The sequence below is a fragment of the Cavia porcellus genome, unplaced genomic scaffold, assembly GCF_034190915.1.
Source record: "Cavia porcellus strain 051 isolate PalLab524CR breed Dunkin Hartley unplaced genomic scaffold, mCavPor4.1 scaffold_38, whole genome shotgun sequence".
NCBI classification, from domain to species: domain Eukaryota; kingdom Metazoa; phylum Chordata; class Mammalia; order Rodentia; family Caviidae; genus Cavia; species Cavia porcellus.
The window spans coordinates 10,289,712-10,310,668 of record NW_026947521.1 but is presented as its reverse complement, the minus strand read 5'-3'; the positions used below and the strand labels follow the sequence as shown (position 1 = coordinate 10,310,668).

Sequence of the window (20,957 nt, the reverse complement as noted above, 5' to 3'; positions counted from 1 at the left end):
TGATGGTTTCAGATTTTACACTCTACGTATTTATGCATTTTTTTAAAAAACTTTGAAATATTTATTTAAGAAAGTGAAAACTTTACTGAACTTTCTCCTGCTTGGTGGCTGCTTTGTCACTGTGCTTTGTAGTGAGACACAGAGGGCATCAAATTCTTCCCAGTGCCTAGAGCCCATGGAGGCCCTCTCTCTGGGGTTCCCACCTGCCTGGGGAGCCCTGAAAACCACCTTCAGGTCCTGACAGCTGGGCCCCTCTTGGAAGCCCTCCCTTCTCTCATTTACATCTCATTAGCACCACCTGGAGCTGGTGGCCCTGGGACACAGTCTGAAGCCTGGCCCAGGCCTGGTTCTCAGCTTTGTGCTTTGCCCTCCACCCCCACCCTATCCCACACAGCCATAGGGAGGGTGCACAGACTGGGGCGTTCCCGGCTCCTCACACACCTACTCTGGCTCTGTTGTCTAGGCTCCCAGCAGCATGTTCCCATGGCAACAGGGTGATGGTACAGGGTTATAATGCCTGCTGAGGAGCAATGGGGCCACCCGGCTCCCCACCCCTCTACCACCCAGGCTGGATTGGTGACAAGCAGGGCTGCAATCTCCTGAGATGATCAGCGATAATTGGTTTATGGAAATAGTGGAGGAGTGCTGGCTGGCCGGCAAGCTCACAGCTAGGAGCCAGCTCATGCTCCCTGCCACCTGTCTCTCCCTCTCCACGAGGGTGGAGTTGGGGGAGGGGAGGGCTGAGGAGCCGGGCTGTGCACATGAGGCTCTGTGTCAACTATCGGTCCCCAGCCTAGCATCTCTCCTTCTTTCCCATGGTCATCCTAACCCCTTGAACCTTGGCCCAAAGTCAGCTGGGCCACTGCTGGAGAAATAGAGGGTGGGGCCTCAGGACCCTGAGGGAGCTGCTCCTCTAGGGCAGAAGAAAAGCATAAAAACCAAATCTATATAGAGTCAGGCCAGTGCTGCCACTGCCATGTGACTCCAGAGGAGCCAGCGCTCAACTGAGGGTGCTGCCTGGAGGACGAGGAGTCCTGGGCAAGGCTTTGGAGGTGTGGTTTAGGTGGGTATTGGAGGGGAGAGTCAGGGCACTCCCTAGAGACAGGAGCTCAGTAATGCTGACTCGGAGGAGGAGGGGAGCCTGGCAGGGGATTAGAACTAGTGGAGGCAGCAGGTCCTGCAGGGCTTTGCAGTGAAGGCTGAGCCAGGCTGGCTGGCATGGTGATAGCACCTCTGGGAGCAGTGAGGCTGGGAGGCAGGCAACAGACATAATATGGAGGGAGGCCTTGGGTACCTGCTGGCTGCTGGAGCTGTGGGGAGGGGGGCATGGAAAGGACTGGGGAGAGGGACTGGGGGGACCCTGTCTCCTCTCTGACTGTCACGTTCCACTGTGTCCACCCTAAGCCCTTGCAAGCTGCGGTCAAACCCTGTCCAGACACTTGTGGGATCAAGAGGGACCCCCTTGGGTCCCTTGGTACCTTTCTTCCCCATCTGCAGAGCCACAGCCCCTGTGTGACTCCTCCAATTGTCCTTACAGTCTAGATCCTGAAACTTCGAGGACCTTTTCCAAGTATCAGTCCCCCAGTTTCTGCTCACAGTGCTGGTGCCGTCCCCTCCCCCACTACTTACACCACCACGTGACACCACCACTGTGCATCGCCATGCACAGTGACCACGATGGTTTCCTTATTGGAGGAAGACAGGTGGCTGACGTCAGGTGGCATGTTCTGGGGGGCATTCATGGTGTCCTCCGGGTCCTCAGTGACCTGCAGAGACAGCCATATCTGTGTGGCCTCTTCCTCTAACCTTTATTCCCTGTACAGTTCCTCTCCAAGTCTTCATCACCTTAGCCGTACCCTAAAGGATGGTAGCCCTTAAGTTACTGTCTCCCTTATCTTATCCCACACTCTGTGTGTCCCCCAATGCTCTCCTGCCTCTCCCCAACCCTAGATGTGGCTCCTCTTGTGGCAGGAGACAGGCCACCTCACCTTCTCAACCTGATGTCACCACCTCAGTGCCTCTCCTGTCCTAGTGGTTGGCCACTGTCACCATGGATCTGTCGTGTGCACAGTATTTTACAGTTACAAAGCCTAACCCATCCATGAGCTCTCAGGGTACCCGGTGGGGTCAATTATGGTGTCTGTCTTGGATGCCCATCCTCCTTTTACCCAGAGGCCCTAGTCAAGAGGATGTAGGATCCTGGTTCCCTCCCAGCACTGCCCGGCTCCTGACTCACTCCTCTCCTGGAGTGACCCTGGCTGGATGGCTGCTGGCAGGAGGCCACCTGCCCTTTGCCCTTCTGGTGTGACAAACTGATGAGGGGCCACAGAGATGGTTTGGTTGATGGCACTGTCAGGACAGCGGGGTCCCCTGCTCTGTCTCTCCCCACTGTGGGACTTGAGCCACTGTGCTCTGAGAGTGAGTTTCCCCCGTGGGTCAGGAGGGTTTGGAGCAGCCTGTTGGGACTCTGACCCCTACTACTGGCGAGGGGGAGGAGAATGGAGCTAGGCACAGTGCCCCCTCTGGGCTCTGGTAAGCCTTGAGCACAGGGAAGCAGAGGAAGGAGCACAGAAGTCTCTCTACCCTGAGGACCTCCTTCAGTTCTCAGGACAGTGAGAGGGAGCATCTCCCTGGAGGCATGTACCCCTTGATAGCTCCCCTGGGGTTTCTTGGTAACCCAGAGTAGACGCCCCAAAGGCCACCCGTTGACTCGTCTCTGACATCTCTCCCCTGTGTCTGCCCCACTTGGTGATGGGCACTCCTCTCTTCCGGTCACTCTAGGCCCAAGCCTTGGAATCTCTGACTGTGCTCTCTTCCCCTCGCTTCCTGTTGGGTTGCTGCTTCTGCCTCTCAGCCTTTGTCCTGCTTGATTCTCTGCCTGGACTGCTTTTTTCCAGATGTCACTGGAAAGGAGGGGACTGTCATCCCTGTGGTTTACTTCTTTGCTTCCTTTGGCTTCCCCATGCAGGTCCTCATTAGAATGTGAGAACATGCCCCACTCCAGGCCCAGCAGGGCTGTCACCACCTGCAGTAGTATTGATGAGGGCCCCTTCCCCATTCTTCTGCCAGGGCAGATGAGAAGATAGAGAATCCCTGGCTTCCCACCACCCTCTGCAGGTCAGACTCCTGGTTTGGTGGTCAGCGACCAAGACTTACCTGTAAGGCAAGAGACATTAGTCTCATCTAGCTCTGTCTAACTCTCTTTGTCACCTCTCTGAGCCTCAGTTTCCCTCTCTCCCAAGTCTGGACTGGCTTGTGACTCAGTCTTCCCAATAGCAGGTGTGCCCACGGCTCCTACAGGAGGCCTGGAGAGAGGACACATCCCCCACACCCGACCTTGGCTCCCTTCACTACTGTGAGTGTGTGGGGCCTCTGATGAGCTTTCCCGGTGCCACAGAAGCAAGGGCCCAGAAGCGCCAAGGTCATCCCTGGCACCTGGATACCAGCCAGGCCAGAGCCACCCCCTCTCTATCTCCATGGCTTGTCCCGGGCACAGCTTTCCAGGAATGCAGCCTGCAGGGCCACTGTTGAGAATGGCTCGCACTTCACTCTGACCTGAGGCCAGCTGGCAGGCTAGCGCCTCCTAGGGAGGCCTGCAGGCCTGTGCCCACTGTACCCACTGGGCAGGCTGAGACAGGACCAGGGAGGCTTAGGCCAAGGAGGTTGTCTGTGGTGAGGGCTGTGGGCCAGGCTCCCATCTCTCCTCCTTTAAGCTTCCTGCCTTCCCAGTCTTCCCTCAGAGATCCCTGCATCAGGACAATATCCTCTTCCTGCCCCCTACCCTGACCAGCATGAAGCCCACCAGTGCCCAAATATAGCACCTGGCACCCTGCTGGGCCTGGCACAAGGCAGGCTCAGAAGTTGCCAATTCTGGTGCCTTGCCCATTCTGACAGGTGGATGTGTTGTCCAAAAGCCAGGAGTAGCAGCAGCTATTCTAGGAGGCCCAGGATTCTCTGTCATATGGGGCATTTGGGGATGTGTGTGAATAGGACAGAGGATGGGGTGGCCGTAGAGGGGTTAATAGCCTTTCAGTTCTGCTCCAAGGGAGGCTTGATCTGGGGCAAGGGCAGAAGGAGATGGGCTCCCCTGCATCCCCCAGCCCACATCACCCATTCCCAACCAAAGGGTGAATATCCAGGAGCCATGGAACTAAGGGTAAGTGGTCTGGCTGCCTGGACCTGTCATTTGTTGATTCAGACCCTAGTGGGTTTGAGTTAGTGTGTGGCTGAGCAAACAGGGCCAGGGCTGGGGCCAGGACAGAACCTGCTGGGCCCTGCAGTCTTGAGGCCTCTTCTCTGCCCTCTGCATGCATCTTTGGACATAGGGTTCATTCTCTGGGCTACAAGATCTACTATATAGGCCTATAGCCTGGGGACTCAGTAATGGCAGAATTTGCAGCATCTGGGGCAGGAAAGGCCTTTTCAAAAGATAACCTAGGGCTAGCAGTGTGGTTCAGTGGTAGAGTATGTGCCTAGCATGCACCAGGCCCTGGGTTCCATCTCCAACATGGGGGGGGGGATGAAATTCAAATCATAAAGAATTTGATAGACTTAATGTTTTACTACATTTTTAAAAATTCATACCAATCTTTATAAAGGCCCAATTTTACAATACGAGGAACGGGGAGACAAACAGGAGAAAGTTGCAATAAATAAAAATAATTAATATCCTTAATATAAAGAGCACTGACATCTATAAACATCACCCAATAAAAAGACAAGGGCTGGGATTTGCAGAGGAAGAAATATGAATATAATACCATATAAATTATGAACATCTTTTACAGAGGATTCTATCCAGCTATTAAAATGTTTCCCATAGCTACAAATCAAATCAAATACATCTGGATCCTCTTCAGGATCCTCCACACTCCCTGGGTCCCTGAATATGCTGCTGCTCAGGGCTCCTGTTAAGTCAGTCTGGTCCCAATCCCAAGTGTGTGACAGTTCAGGAGGAGGCTTAAACAGGAGGGTGGGATCTAGACAGAAAACACAAGGACCCAGGGACATCTGAGCCAAGGGTAATAAAGGTGGAAGCTACACTGGCTTATTTATATTTGGCTTATTTAACTTAAGGGTGTAGCTTCAAGTGGGTGTTCTCAGAGAGCCTTTAGTGTTGGCTCTTTCTGTCAACCCTGTGGGTGACACCATCACAGGCTTGACATAGCCATTTAGCAGAAGGTAAGCAAAGTCTTACACTGAACTATTGGCATGTTATTGCCCTGAGAATCTGGTCCCCACCTGGCAGGCCCTCTTCCTCTGCTTTTTATTAAGTACCTACTAAAAAACCAAAACAACACCAACAAAAAAAATCCCTTCTTTCCTGGAGTTCCAGCACCTGTGTCCCAGCAGGGGGGCCTGGGCCTGGGATGGGCAGGGCAGAGGCTCAGTGGGCATGGAGGTCACTGCCAGGGGTGCTAAAGGAGATGAATGGGCCACTTTGGTGGGCTCTCCGAGCCCAGCATTCAGGGACAGAACCCATCAGTGAAGGGCAGTCCCAGTCAACACCTGCAAAAGCTCCATTTCAATTCCCAGAGGGCACAAGGAGACTCAGAGACCACCCTGCTCCCCATCTTGCAGGTAGGAAAACAGACTCAGTGAAGGAACATTTTCATGACACTTTAGGAACCAGCAACACAAAGGCCTATGCATGACTGGAGGGCACACACAGGTGCGTGGCCTCTGTCCCAGGCTTACCTTGCTCTTTTTCTGCCCCATCCTCTCTGGGCAGGTGCATCTAGCCTTGTCTATCAAGCTCTAAGGCCAGTGTCTGGTGTGGGTGGGTGGGTGGCCAGGCATCAGTCCTGCTCCAACAGCTGGCCTGGCCACCTCCGTATCAGTGTGGTCTCAGGACTGTCGTACAGCAGCGCTGGGCCGGGCCAAGGAAAGGGGGATGTAGGGAGGGGCAGTGTCTGGACCCTTTCTCAGCAAGGAAAGGTTCAGTGGGTCAGGGGCCTTGTGGGATCTGTGCCATGCCAGTTGGGAAGGAGGATGGGCAGGTGAGAAGGTTTGGCTTCTCTCTGCCCAGACCTGCAAATGCAAGATTTTCTGCCCAGCTGGGTCGCCCAGCAACATTGTGTGACATCATAGTTGACATCACACAGGCCACTGCGAGGAGTAGAGGGTGGATTCAAGCCCTTCTTGGTCTTCCTGGAACTACTGCCTGCTGCCTGGCATCCTCTGTGCACCCTTCTCACCTTGGTACCCATGGCCTCACCAACTCCACTGTGTGCTGTTCCCTACTCTGCTCCCACTTCCGAGAGGGGACCCAGAATTGCCCTCAGGGCAGTTGGAACTTGGTTTATAAAACAGCTACTTCTGCTGAAGCACCAAAGCCATCCGCCCTCCCCGGGTGCCTATGGTCTTCCTTGTGTTTAATAATGACAAACGCACAAGTCTTGGAGGGTGGGCTAAAAGACTGGGGAGAGAATGTGGAAAGAACACATAAGTGGATATATTTATTAGTGACATTCTGCTTTTGGGTTAGGTGGGGGCTCATGGGGGTCTGTCACAGAGTGGTCCCTCCTGATTGTGTCTTTTGGTTGGTGGTAACCCAGAGTCAACTCCAGTGATTAGGTTTATATCTGGATGGCCCTCAAGAGCCTCATGTGCTCAGAGGCTGGATGTTTGGTGGGTGATTGAATATGGGGGCTCATCACTAGCTTACTGTTAGAAGGTGGGGCCTGGTGGGAAGGGGTGAGTCACTGGGGATGTGGCCTGAACACGTTCATCTCTCTCCCTGGCTCCTCACTCCTCTGCTTCGTGTCCACCATGCTGGGAGCAGCTCTCCTCCGCCAGGCCCCTCTGCCATGATGCTTCTGCTTGAAGCCAGCCAGACACACAAAGACTGAAACTTGTAAAATGCAAGCCAAAATAAGTCTTTTCTCTTTTAAGCTGTGGATATTGGGTATTTTGTCCCAGCAATGAGGGAGGTGATGAAGGCACACAATGTTAAAATATTAAATGGGCATCCCTAGAAATAACAATTCATAAGTTTTAAGTAAACTTTAATTTTAGTACAGTCTATTGTTATGATCATTATATTTTATTATTAGTTGTTATTCCTAACTGTAACTTATTTATAAATTAAACTTTTTCATAGGACATACAGGAAAAAACATAGAGTTTGGTGTGACACGAAGTTTCAGACACCTACTGGCGATCTTGGAATATAACCTCTATAGGTCAAGGCATGGCTACATTATTCAAAATAAATTGTAATTAAAGAGGGCCATGTACGGGGCATAGTGGTTCTAGACTATGAAGCAAGGATGAAAGAAATGATTGCAAAGAAGCCATAGTGGCATGCTAGGCAAAGTGGGAAGGTCAAGACAAGAAGCTGGGGGGCTGCTCGATGGAGAGGGGACAAGTAGGCAGGGCTGGAAAAGGAGGGCTGGGAACCAGCCAAGCCTGGGGTCCTCTGGGGCCTCTAGAAAGCCAACTGCAGTTAAGGGGGACTCGCTGCCAGGCTGTGTGAGCACTCTAGTCCCAACGTAAGTGCTTCCTCACCAGGCAGCCTGCCTGCCTATAGCCCAGGTCCTGCCCCGTCACACCCCCCGATTCCCAAAGTGCTGGGGTGCCCCCAGTTGTACTGCCTGGTACCTGAGCTTCCTGCCCTGGAAGAAGGCAATGCAGCTGGGCACTGGTTCCACGCTGCCTGGCTTCCGGGTGCCCTGCATATATAGCAGCCACCAGCAGCCACTCTGTCCCTAAGTCTTACTGTATCCATCTCCTTGGACCAAGGAGCCCAAAGACCATGGCTCCAGTGCCTCCCTTATCCTCCCCTACCCCAGTGAGAAGGCCTTGTGATCCCAGTTCCCCTCCCCCCTCTTCTTTCTCTGTCCCTCAGGCTCCTTGGGGTGGGAAATGTGCCTGCTCCCCAAGTGTCCTAAGGAATGTTTGTTGCCCTGCCCAGGGTCCAGCTCAAAGCTCTGATGAGTCAGTGTGATCTCGGGTAATGATTAGTCTCACAGCTAATTGGTAATCCTGCTGGCACCAGCACCCCTAAGGAGGGAGCACTGAGGTTAACTGCACCTTTAGGGAACCCAGCTGAGGCAGGGACAAGGCCCTGGGGCCGCATGCCAGGGAAGGAGGGATCTTGCTTCCTCCTTGGATTTGCTCTGGGCCCATTTGGCAGCAAGATGATGCTTCTGTGGACATAGTGGTCCATATCTCTCCTGCCAAGCCTGGGCCTGGACCCCAAGAAAGAGACAACCCTGGGAGTCCATAGCCCAGGCAGGAAGCTCAGGTGCCAGGAAACATCTCTCTCGGGCTTGACCTTCCTCCACCCGTGATCATGTCCATGCCCACCCCACAACCACTACACTCCATTTCTCTCCCTTTACACTGGATGACTGCATTGGGTGAGGTGGGAAACACAGGCTCTGGATCCTACCCCAGCAGGCTGACCCCATGTGACCACCTCACCGGCTTCTGGTTTAAGTTGCTAGGTTGCCTGAGCTGGACTCATACTCACCATTCCCCTGCCTCCAGAATGCTGGTATTACAGACGGGCACCGCCACGCCCAGCCTGTTCTCTCCTCTTGCCCTTCATTGAGGGATGCACACAGTTCCTACCCCCAGGGAGCATGCTTTCCCTCTTGCTCCTCCTAAACCTCACCCTCAACTTTGTAAAAGGTCTTTATTCCCTCAGTCGAAGTCCCCTCAATTCCCTAAGCAAGAACACCTTTCCCCTGCCAGGCCCCTCGCTGTAGGCTTCGACCCTCACCTGATCCCTTAGTGTCGCCACCACCACGCTCACCACCAGCACCTACACAAAGCCACATTGAACTCACTGCATGCCAGACATCCTGTTACAGTCACACTCTCGCCAGCTCACTTGAGCCTCACGTTCTTACCCAGGAGCAACCGCTGTACTTGGGTTGCAGCCCAGGACAGGGATGCACTGCCCAAGGTCACACTCAGCTAGGAAGCAGCAGACCCAAATGTCAGTCTGTCTTTCCTTTCCTTCTGGAGAAAGCAGTTATATTTCCTTTCTTCTCTCCAGAAACTGAAGCCACACATGGACAAGATCAGGTCCTGTTATTCATTCACTCATGCATGCATGCATACCTGGCATGGAATCCAGGGTCTTGCACGAGCTCGGCAAGCACTTTACCACTGGGCTGATCCCCAGGCCCCCTGTTTTGAATAAGGCCAGGCAGATGGCTCTGTGACCATGCAGCCTAGATGCTGGCACCATGGAACAAGGTGGCTTGTGCTGGAGGTGCAGTGGGCATGGCTGGGGAGGTGGAGGGAAGCAAGGACAAAACTGGGGTCTGGAGGAGGCTGGTCCACACAGCCCAATTGGATCATTTGGGTCCCAAAGCTGTGGGGTCATGACCTTGTGCTGTGCCAGGTAACATTGAAGATGCAGGCTGTTGTCCCGGGCCCCACCAGTTTCGTGGGCCACAGGGGTTCTGGGGGTCCTTTTGTGCTCCCAGGTTCTTACCGTGCAGCAATGACCTGGGCTAAATGACTGTGGGCGAAACCCATTGGGGCCCTAGTTTTGTCACAGACTCTATTCTGACCTTGTTCCTGCTGCCCTTGGTTCTCGTGGGCCCTGACTGCTAAGACAACTGCTAATACCACCAAAGAGGCAGACAGGAAGTGGGTGGTGAGCGAAGTAGACTCTTTGGAATCCCACCAGCGCAGGTGTCTTCCACTGGCTCTGCTGGTGAGTAGTAAGTCCTTGGGCAGTCACTTGACAATTTGAGCCTCAGATTCCTCATCTACCCTGCAGGTCTGCAAGCAGCAGGGAGGTGAGGGTTACACAAGAGAACAGATGTATAGCTGTTCCCCAAATAAGCTTTCCCTCCCCTCCCCACCAGTTTATGTCCAGATACCCCTCCCCGCCAGAGCCCAGCCTTGGTGGCATGGCCTGGGGGATGACTGTGAGAGGGTGTCACATTCTTGTTGGCCAGCACTGTTCTGTTTACCTGGCAGCCACCCTTGCTAGATGCTGATGGAAGGGTTTCTCTTAGGGTTAGCAATTCATAAGTCACTTTGCTGAACATGCAACGTGGCTTTGGGGCATTTTGCTTTTTGAAACGTCAATAATTCATTAACAAGAGACTGGATAAAGAAGTAAGCAACAAGATGCCCACTCTTCCCTTCCATCAGGAGAGGGCAGAAGTGGCATCCTACTGAGGTCTCTGAGGTTCGCTCAAGGGGCAGTAGACTCCATCAGTCTTCAGCAAATCTGTGTCCCCTCTTCCAGCACATAAGTCCAGCCAAGTCTTTCCATGGCTTCAATTCTTTGGCCCCAGGTCTGCTCACCCAAGAAGCCTCCATCTTGGCTCACTGATGCCTACCTCGTGCCCATGCTCCAGCCTCATGACACTATGTGAGCAGGGATTGCTCCAGCTCCCGGGTCTTCATATTTACCGTTCCATATGCCTGCTGGCCCTTTTGTAGCAGCCTGAGTACTTCACAGTGCTTCTTCAAGACACAAATAACACAGCCTTCCCCCTGGCCCCACCCTCACCCAGGTCCATTGGATCCACAACTTTGGGGTCTCCCCCTCCACTGGCTCATGAACATTTCTTTATTTCTCTGGCACAGGGTCTATGTCCCCTAAAAGCAGGGACTGTGCCTGGGTGTTGGCCTTGTGTTCCCAGGCACTAGTTGGGTACTTGCTGAATGAATAATGGATAACATCAGTGGTAGATGGTTTTCTTCCCCTTGAAACTGTACTGTGGGGGTCTGCTGCCTGCTCCCCAAACCTTTGCCCTCTGGGCTGCAAACCCGTAGGGCCTCCTCATACTAGGGAGATGGTGTACCTCACCATCATGGCTAATAGTACTAAGCACAGCATTTCACACGTTAGTCCTCACTGCTCTGCACAAGACGATTACTGTGGCAGGTAGATGAGAAGACTAAGGCAGAAACAGGAACAGATAAGACCAGCTTGGGACCCGTGGTGCTGAGCTGTACTAACTTTCTTTCTTACTGAAGCTGCTAACTTATGGGGAGCCTGGGGTCAGGTAAGCCAGCGCTGAGCACCCATTCCATGGAAAGGAATGAATCAGCAGGCTGAAGGGCTCCAGTTACAGAAATCTGCTTATTCAGGCCAACTGGGCCTGGGCTCTCTCTCTCTCTCTCTCTCAGACTCCCAGCTCACTGCTGGTCACCCCTGTCCAGGCTGCCTGCCTGCCATCTCTACCAGAGAACAGAGCCTCTGGCCCTAATCTCATTTGAAGCCAGGAAATCGCATTTGCAGTGTATTAATGCAGCTTGGAGCTGACCCAGCCCTCCTGTCTGCTGGAAGAGAGAGGAGCCTGGAAAGCAATCTCCTGGGGAAGGATGTGTCTCCAGGAACGCCCGCCGACAAAAAGCAATTATGCTTCAAGAGGAAAATTCAAATAATGTCTGCACCCCCATATGCACTGAGGGTTTCAGCTGCATCCTGTCCAATGTGACTCAGAGCAAACTTCCTTCTGGGGAAGTGGAGGTGTCCCCAGGGCTGAGGCTGGACCCTCCCCTGCTCCATCCATCGCTTCCCCTGAATCCCCAGGTTCTCCAAGGGAGCTACCATGTCATGGCCCTAGCTGCCCATCTGCCTGTGCCGCAGCCCCCAGCTCTGTGTCCCTGGCAAGCTGCCACTCACCTGCCTAACGATCAAGGCTAATGGGCTGTGAGCATTTGCCACGTTCTGTAAACGCACTAGATATGCAGTTCAGTGCTCCTGTCAGGGGAGGATGGTTATCACCAGTAACAAAGGAAGTGCCGAGAGGTTAAATCCCACGGCTGGATGGTGGCAGAATGGGATTTAAGCGAACTTTGTGCTAATGTCCTCCCTGCCTCCATCCTGACTCAGGTATAGTTGGCCCTTAGGATCTGTGGGTTACCTGTCTGTGTATTCAGCAACCTTGGATTGCAAAGATTCAGGGAAAAATGGGGGCTGAGGGTGTAGTGCAGAGGTAATTATACACTTATCATGTGTGAGACCCTGGGTTTGATCCTTAACACTGAAAGAAGAAAAGGAGGGAGGAGAAGGGAGGAAAGAAAAGGAAAGGGAAGAGGAAGGAGGGAGGGAATCAATTATACCTGTATTGAACCTGCACAACCTTTCCCAGTCATTACTCCCTGAACAATAGAATATAGCAACTATTTACCTTGCATTTGCTGTTTGCATAGAGTATTAGGTATTTAATCATCTGGAGATGATTTTAAAGCATACAGGAGGGTATGTATAAGTTTTATGCAAATTCTATACCATTTTATATGACAAGCTTGAGCACCTACAGATTGTGGTAGCTGAGGGGGTCCCCAGATACTAACACAACTGTCCTGCCACCCTCCTCTTTATCCTCCCAGGGAAGGCCCAGCTGCGTCCCCTCTTATACCTAATAACTGCCTAAGACCTCCCATTGGTGCTGTTGACTTGAGAACTTTGAGAGGCCAGGCCTGGCACAGAACCAGAACTCAACTCACATTTCCTGCATGGAAGAGTCTGCCACACCTCACTGTGGGTCCCAAGGGGTGGAGGTTTGCATCTGGGTTGGTTTTCCAGACTGGGAGTCTTTGGAATCCCCTTTCCTCCAAGAAGTCCTTCTGGACTCCAGTGCAGCTTGCATATGAATCCCAACAAGCAGGTTGCTGAGTAGACATCATTACCCCTTCCTACAGAGGCGGAGACCGGGGCCAGAGATGCAAAATGACTTGCACAGAAGCACGCACCACAAGACAGAGCACCTTCTTGGCAATGGTAACTCACTGTCCCTCCTCAGATAGGGTAAGAGCTTCTGTCTGGGCTGCAACATGCATGTAATGCTTTTTCTAAATGTCATTCCTAGGGATGGGTGGTGGGTCTGGGGATGGCCCTGGGTCCAGGGCCACTGATAGCCCTACCTCCACCCCAGCCCCGCTTGGGAACCACCTTGCACAATGAGCATTTGTTGCTGGGCTCAGTAGAACACTGCATACCCTGTCTTGGCTGTTTTGGTGTGACATGGGTCCATCATGGTCCTTCCATCAGGAAGAAATCTGCTCCCCCAAAATACTTCCCAGTACTGTAACAGAGCCCAGAAAGCCCAGCATCAGAGCTCTATTCAAAAGGGCAAGGAACAGATTGCAAAGTCCCCAGTAAGGAATACTCTAGGCCACACCTACCTCATGCTGATTGGAGAGTCCCTGGAAAGGGATGCTCTGAGCCATGCCCCACTGTGTGTTGATTGGATATCAGAATGGCTGACTGCTGTATAAGGACCTGGATTCCAGCCTGGCCTTGCTGATTACTCCCAGGAGTGCTTGGGCAATCCATTCCTCTAGGAGCTCAGTTCCTACCCCAAAATGGGCACTGCCAAAGGTACTCTGCCCATCTCTTAGGACTGATGCTCCAATGGGCCTTGCAGGGACCCGGAGGCATAAGAGTCCTGTCTTTGCCAGCATGGCTCAGAGCAGTCTTCACTGCTGAGTGCTCAGAGCTGTCAGAGATGGCACCGCCCATGCATCCCTGGGCATTTCTACCTCTTCCCACCTTGCAAACCTTCAGTCTATGTCCTGATTTGCTGCCTTTGCTGACTTGCTGTCCCCTGCATCCCCATGTTCCATTCTCTACCCCTTTGCCCCCATTGCTTTCTCTGCTAGAAACCTGTCCTCCTGAACCTCCACCCATCCCTGTGATGGCCTCAGCCTCTCCTGACATCTGTGAGCTGGACTTTAACACACCAGGCACCTCCCATCCTCGTCCTCACCAGCCACACAGCTCCCCTGTCCTCAAGCACATGAGAAATTCCAGGACCCAGGAGGAAAGGGACCTGCTCCTCCGAGTCATTGCTGCTCTCTGCTCAGATGCAAGTGGGAAGTGAGGTTCTCCGCCAAAGTTCCTGACTCCTGGTCAGACCCATTTCCTATAGGAAATAGATGGTCAGACCTTGGTGACTAGTCATTTGTCCATAGTTTGCTTTGAAAGGCATCATTTTCTGCTCCTATTCTCTCCCTCTACACAGCCTGGCAGCTCCCTAAGGTTCCAGCTGACAGTAACTAATTCCCCACTTGGGAGAGTGAATAGATGAATGAATAAATGAGGGAAGGAGGGAAGGGACAAACAAGAAATGAGGGAAGGGAGGGAGGGAGGAAGAAAAGAGGGAAAGGAGGACGAGTAAAAGGAAGGAAGGAAGGAAAGAAGGAAAGAAAGAAAGAAAGGAAGGAGGGAGGGAGGGGGCAGGCAGATGGGCCACCCATGCTAAGCCAGTGTGACCACAGAAGCCCTCAAGAAGCCTTGGATCCACGTGGAGGAAGAACATCTCATGCACACCCACCATCCATGCTGGAAGGAGGTTGCTCCCAGGAGGCCTCAGCTGTTCCTGACTCTGGGGCCCTAGGTGACTCCCTTCAGCCCAGTCCCTCTCCAGGGCCAGGGCCCATGGCTGTCAGCTTCCTTCCCCTAGGCCTGCCCTGCACTGTGGAGCTGTGTAAAGAAGGCTTCACAGGGAGCTGTATCTCACATCACCCATTCTTCCTGCTCCTTCGGTGGAGGCTGCACTTGGGATTTATGCAGACATGAACCAGGAGGGTCCCCAGGAGACGCTGGCGCAGCATGGAAGGATATGTGCTTCCCAGCTGTTGCTGAGGGCTTGTTTTTGTGATGAGTCGTGGGTGCTGAGACATTTGGGCCTGTGTGTATGGGCTCATGGGCTCATGCTTGTATGTCCTTGTGGGTCTGAGGCTCCGCACCAGGAGAGCAGCCTCTCCTAACCTGCAGCCACCTCCTTCCCCAGCACAGATCATTCTGGAAATGGGAGCCTTCCTACAATCCCCCCACTGGAGCTGGGGGGGGGGTCCAAGAGGGGGGTTCCAGGTAGGTCCAGGAGGACGCCATGGGCAGCCTCCCTTCCTCTCCATCCCCCCTCACACATAGAGGCCCCAGGAGGTGTGCATCAGGGAGTCCCTGGCTGGGAGGGGGGAGGGGCACAGGGCCATCTGGTGTATTCTGTTCCTACAATCTGCTAATGGAGCCACTTTCCAGACTGGCATTCAGTCAAGGCTGGCCTGGACAGACAGTGCCACACACAAGTTCATTACTCTCCTTCCTCAAGAGACTGGCTGGGTAAGAAGAAGCAAATCTGCTCCCCAGGTACGGAGACAGAGGCCAAGACCCTCCTGCTACCCCAACCCAGCTAGTCCACCTCCCTCATTACTGGAACACCAAAGAGTGCATAGGGCACCCGTGGGGCAGGCTAAGTACAGGCCAGCTCATTTGATCTTCCCCGTACTGAAGACACACCCATTTCACAGATGTGGAAGTAGAGGCTAGGGGAAATGTAAGGTGTACAAGGTAAAGCAGCTATTAAATAAAAGCCAGAACTTAATCTGTACCCAGATCCACTGGACAACCCTGTGCCTGGCTCACTGAGTTCTAAACCAGACCCTCAGAGAAGCCCAGAGGCATTCAGAGAGTCTGGGACTTCAAGCAGGAGGGGAGCTAGCCAGGGCTAGGACGTGAATATATGGGACCCCTCCACTTACGCATTTTGCTTCCTCATGGCTCATGCAGGACCCCCACACTCTACCCTGTCTCCCTCTGAGGGAAGCTGAAAGCACCCACTCTCCACAGGGCCAGCCTCTACTCTCTGCCACTAGGCTGGGATTGCGCCCCTCCCGCATGGTGACAGCACTCTCTGCAAACGCCTTGACAGTGCCTTTGTTCCCTTGAAATAAAAGAAAATCGAGCTACAAAGAGAAACCTCAGGTAGCTTTTAGTGGGGCTCAGCTGCCTGGGGCAGAGTGTGTTTAAGCTAGAGGCAGTTGTCACCGCTGTAAAAGGGGGAGCCCCCACGGTCCCCCTCCCATCTCTTTCTGTGCAGGGTGGTGGGAGGGGGTGCAGGATTGCGTTTACTCAAGGAAAAGGCTCATTTCAAATAGTGGGGAAGAGAAAAATCAATGAAAATTGATAGAGAAGCGAAAAGCAGCTGTCTTCTGTGTCTGGGGCATGTGCGTGTGCGTGCATGTGTGCGCGTGTGCATGTGTGTGTGTCAGCGGTGGTCATGGCCACAGGAGAAGCTGTTGCCTGGACCCAGTGTGACCTGTTTGGGCTCAAGGCCTGGGAGGATGGGGGCTGGGAGTCAGATCCAGGCACGTGCGGCTGGGGGAGGGGCAGCAGCCGAGTCTCTAACTCGAGTTAAGGGAGAGATTAATATATTCAATCTGCTCCGGGGTAATTGAGGGAACAATTGCTGTGTTTTTCTTCAGCCCATAAAGCTGCCTCATTTGCAAGGAGGAGCTGCCTGGCTGCAGGTCTTGAGTTTGATGGAGGTGGGAAAGACACAGAAGGGTTGTCAGCCTGGTCTAGCCAGGTCTTACCTTCCTCCCATTCCACTGCTTAGGAGAGTAGCAGCCCATGTATTGCCTTCCAGGAGTCCCAATCTCCACACCTGTGACATTTCTGGAGCAATCCTGCATCCCCTTCCCCTAGGACTGGGGCAGAGAGTGGCTGAGACTAGAGAAGCTCGGTGTGCTGAGGGCTGGCACCCAGAGGACGGGGCATGGACCACGAGGAGCCCAGCTCTCCATAGGCCGAGCCCCCTGGGATTCGACAGGCGGTAAAGAGTGAAGTTAATGAAATCCAAATTGTGTGCTTCTCCCCGCTTGAACCACTCCAGTCTCCAGGGCAATAGAAATAGCGTATGCAATAGCCAGCAATAAAAGGCGTAATGAATTTAAAAGCAGGGCAGAGGGGAGTGGAGACTCTTTAGTGCTCTGGCCTGAAGACCCAGCATGCCTGCTACCCCGAGCTCCAGCCTACATTAGGAGGCTACAGAGGGGCCGAAAGAGAGAGGGGAGCGGGAGCACAGAGGTCTAGGGACAGAGGGCAGAGGGGACACCAGGCAAGCCACTAACAGCTCCTGACCTGACCGCTCACTGCTCCCTTTCAGTTGTTCTTAATAAAAGCCCCCAGCCTGGCAGGGCCAAACCCACCATCAGAAGCCATGGGCTTAGAGCCAGGTGCTCCATATTCGATGATTACTTTATTAGCTTTTCCTTCTCTCTTTCTTTCCCCCTCCAGGGCAAGAAGAAAAAAAGGTGTTTTAAATGGAAGGAATTTTAAAAAAATCTTAAAAGCACCATTTGAAAAGCTCCTGGGAAACTGAATCCTTTGCAAGAAACAAAACTGCAATTGTTTGGAAAAGGTGGTGGGGGCACCACACCCTCCTCCTCCTCCCTCTCCTTCCTGGGATCCCAGCCTTGAGCTGTGTGGGAGGGAACCCCGGGATGGCTCCCAGAGCCGGGAGCGGGAACGTGTTCATATTTTCCAGCAATTTCACCCCTGGAGGTTTCCAGCCTCTTATAGCCCTGCCAGGGGGAGGTTGTTCTTGACCTTTTGGGGATCTTTAGGAGGGGGACAGGGAGGCCTGGGAGCCTCAAGGCCTCTAAGAAGTATGATTTGTCCTCAGAGGACAGCAGGTCAACCTCTGGGGCTTTGCCCTGCACCTTTCTTTTCTTCTCGTCCAGTGCCAGACAGTCTGCTCTCCTTCCCATCTGCCCCTGTCCCAGTACTGCTAAGAGGGCATCTCAGGGTGTAGGGAGTGAACTCCATTCCACACGCTGTGACTGTGCACGCTGGGAACCTTCCTAACCACCATCCCCAAAGATCTGCTTAGAGTGATGGGTAGTTCTGTTTTCAGAGGCTCTGGGACCTGGGGAATTCTGGGGACAGCATTAGTCAGGCCATCCGTCTAGGACCATGGAATCTGTGGGTCATGGATGAGAAGAAAAATCATTCAGATTCCAAGACAGTCTTGAAGTGCACACAGAACCCTGCCCTGGTCACACCAGTGCCCTGTCTCTGCCACCATGGCTCATTACTGAGCAAACTGATCATTGCACCTCCCATCCCTGCCTCCCACCACCCTATCTGCCACACCATGACTGCCATCAGTTCTGGGAGGGAAAATGACACACAAGGCAAATTAGAGAACAACTTGGGAGTCTAGAGTAAGGATCTCAATTGAATAGCTTCAACTGTTAGAGATGCAGGATGGTTTTAGGGGCTCCCGTGGTTCTGGGTCATTCTGCCTCCCAGAGGAGCTAGCCACAGGTCCAAATCAGACCCAGAATCGTAACTGCCCTACTGGGTTCACTGGCTAAAAGTGCAGCCCTGTTCTCAGGCTCCTTCACTGTCTGCTCCGTCTCAGGGCTATGATTGCTGACCCCCTGGAGGGGGCGATTTCCTTCTCTCTCCAAAGCCATTTTCTTGTCTTAGTAGAAGCAGACATCTGACACTTTAACAAGGAGTATGGCGCAGAGATGATGGCTTTAAATAACAGAAATTAGAGCTGCTGGGCTGCTGCTGTAGTCATCTCGCCAACCCCTTCCCTGCAGCAGCCCCCACCTCCCCTGAACACTTTGCAAACTGCAGCCTGAAACGCGCAGCTCCAATGACCACGTTAAACCAGGACCTGCAGAGCAGGGGACAGCTTGTCCTCCAGCTCTGCTTCCTGTGATAAATGGTAGAACAGAGAAGTCAGGGGCCAGGCTCTGAAGTCAGAGTCCTTGGCAGGACCAGCATATCACAGAGGCACCCAGATGCATGAACAGAGGCTGAAGTGGGCCATGGAGACAGAATGGGGGGCCCCGGAAGAGGAGCCGTCCCTGGGTCCCTAGCACAGGACGCCTGCTCCCTCTGCTTGTACCCTGCTTGCCATCTTGGTTTTCTTCCTGGTTAGAATACTTTCCCTGCCTTCTTTTGCCTCTGTACCTTTGTTTCCTATGCTTTTTGCTTTCTCCCTCCTTGGGCTCCTCTCAGCTCCAAACTTGAGCCCTGCTAAAAAGAGAGGTCCCTCAGGAGCCCCACCCCCACGCTGCTTTTGGGTGGCAAATGTTTAGGCCAGTAGCACCCTTAGTTTAGGGGCTGGCCCTGCTGTGGGTTCCTATAGTGCATGGAGGTCTCCAGGAAAGTCGATGCTAACGGAATCACGATTCCTTCAGCCTCACATGCTTGGCCTGCTTCTCCTCTTTGGCTGTGAGGCCTTTGGGGTCTCCAGAACATGCCACAGTGCAGAACATGGCCACAGTGGGGACACTCCTCCCCATGTATGTCCAACGAGAACTGGCCCCTTACCTGAGGCTGCCAGGGTGCTGGTTTGGGGCTGAGCCCCTACTGGTCATGGTGGGGGCTGGATGGGCTGGAGGGTGGGCACACAGCAGAGACATCTGTGCTGTGGTCACTCAGAGCCTCCCTGGGAATCTGGTAAGGATGAACACCATTGAGGTTGGGGACTAATGGGTCACAGGGGACACTCAGTCCCTGAGCCAAAATATTCCTGCCACATCTATCACTGCTCTGTGGAGTTTTGTTTCTTTTTTTTGGAGGGGAGTGGGATATTAGCTTTTGTTTGTTTTTTGAGACATCTGACTATGTAGCTCAAGCTGGCCTTGAATTCATAGTGATCCTCCTGCCTTAGCCTCTTGAAAGCTGGAATTACAGGCATGCACCACCATGTCCAGCTTGGTACTGTACTAGGGATTGAACTCAGGGCCTGCACCTACTGACCCAACCCTTTTAAGTGAGTGTTGTTCTTTCTTTTAAGACAGGAACTTCCACAGAGTTACTAAATTGCCCAGGCTGGGTTTAAACTTGTAATCCTCCTACCTCCCAGAGTGCTGTATTCCAATTTTGGGTCACTTTAGACCAGGACTCCCAAGGCAATCCTCAGATAGCAGCCTCCCAGAGGAAAGGAATCAGTCCGGGCAGCCACATTGCCTTATTTCTTAAAGGGCTGGAACCACCAGGCTTGTCACAGAGCCTGTAACTTGGGTCTGGGGCACCTGGCATTGAGCAGGGACCCCAAGAGCACCCACCTGCAGTTGGGGCTTTGGATAAGGTGACAGAAGTCCTGACTGGAGGGACCCTAGGCCCCGGTGCACATGGAAGGCCACCTTGTGGGTCAGGCTCCCTCAGTGGCGGGCAGTGGGGTCTAGGCCGGTCCGGAGCAGAGCTAGGCTACCATGGTAGCGGTACAGGTCCTCATGCTCATGTGCTGTGAGGTTCATGGGGGGCTGCTCAGGCTGTGGGTAGATGGGGGAAGATGGCCTGGCCCACACACTGCTGGCACTCCTGGCCCTCTGCTCTGCCCAGCTGCAAGGCTTCCACACGTAGCTGGGCATCATGCTGCCCGTCATTCTTGCAGAAGTCTGTAGGGGAGGGGATAAGCTCACATGGGGGACTCATTCACAGGGCAAGAGGGTTAGGTAGGGCTGCTGGGCAACTGGGCTGCCTGGCCTTGGAGACCCAGTGACCCTCTCTCCACCCTTCCATTAACCATGTGCGGTACAGGCATGCTGGAGTGAGGAGGGGGCACCTAGCATATGAGCCCTCACTCATCCTTCACGGGACTTCAGACTCCCCCCAGCTTCTGGCCACTAAGATTTGGGGCTTGGCTTCCTCAAGTTCCCTGCCCCAAGGCTGCCTGGGGGACCTCACAGTCATAGCTCTCTGCCCCTATCGAGGAGTCCTGCCTCTTTACCTGGTCTGGAAGCTACTGGCAGGGACACAAGGCTGTGCTTGTCTTTGTCCCCCTACCATGGCACTCAGGGCTGGTTCTAGTGCTACCTGGTGTCTCACCTGCTGCCTGTGCCTACTCCAAGCTGCTACATGTTCAGTTCCTTGTGGGTCACATCTGCCCTTCCAACCCCTCCTGTCCTGACCCTGTGTGACCAGCACCAGCGTCCCCATGTCACACTGAAGAGGCAGAGCTCACAGAGGTTGTCCAGGGTCACATAGGCAGGGCTGTGGGATTCAGCTCCCTGTTCTTGAGGCTCCCCAGAATCCCTGAGTTGGGCTGGGGCAGAAGCCTCAAGGACCTTCTCTCTGCCATCTTGACCCCACCCCATTTTGTACCTTTGGGTAAAGATGAACTTGTTCCGGGTGAGGGTGAGGCTCCGCCCAGGATCCCACTGCTCAATGACATCGGTGACAGCAGAGCAGGCTGGGAGGGGGTCTCCATCATTCACCT

The 20,957-nt window shown here is 53.5% G+C and overlaps 1 protein-coding gene across 4 annotated transcripts in view; it reads right to left on the bottom strand.

Annotated features, from left to right (window-relative positions):
- The window catches only part of LOC100721656 (coiled-coil domain-containing protein 33), a 91,056-nt gene that overhangs the window by 60,350 nt on the left and 9,749 nt on the right, over positions 1-20,957 (bottom strand). For 3 of the 4 annotated variants that reach the window (XM_063243557.1, XM_063243558.1, XM_063243559.1), the window contains one exon: positions 1,630-1,766. In XM_063243557.1, the coding sequence (XP_063099627.1) occupies positions 1,630-1,742 (113 nt within the window). In that variant the 5' untranslated portion in view covers positions 1,743-1,766. Of the gene's footprint in view, positions 1-1,629; positions 1,767-5,697; positions 20,137-20,957 lie in introns of all 4 variants that reach the window. The other variant, XM_063243560.1, reaches the window with a different exon arrangement.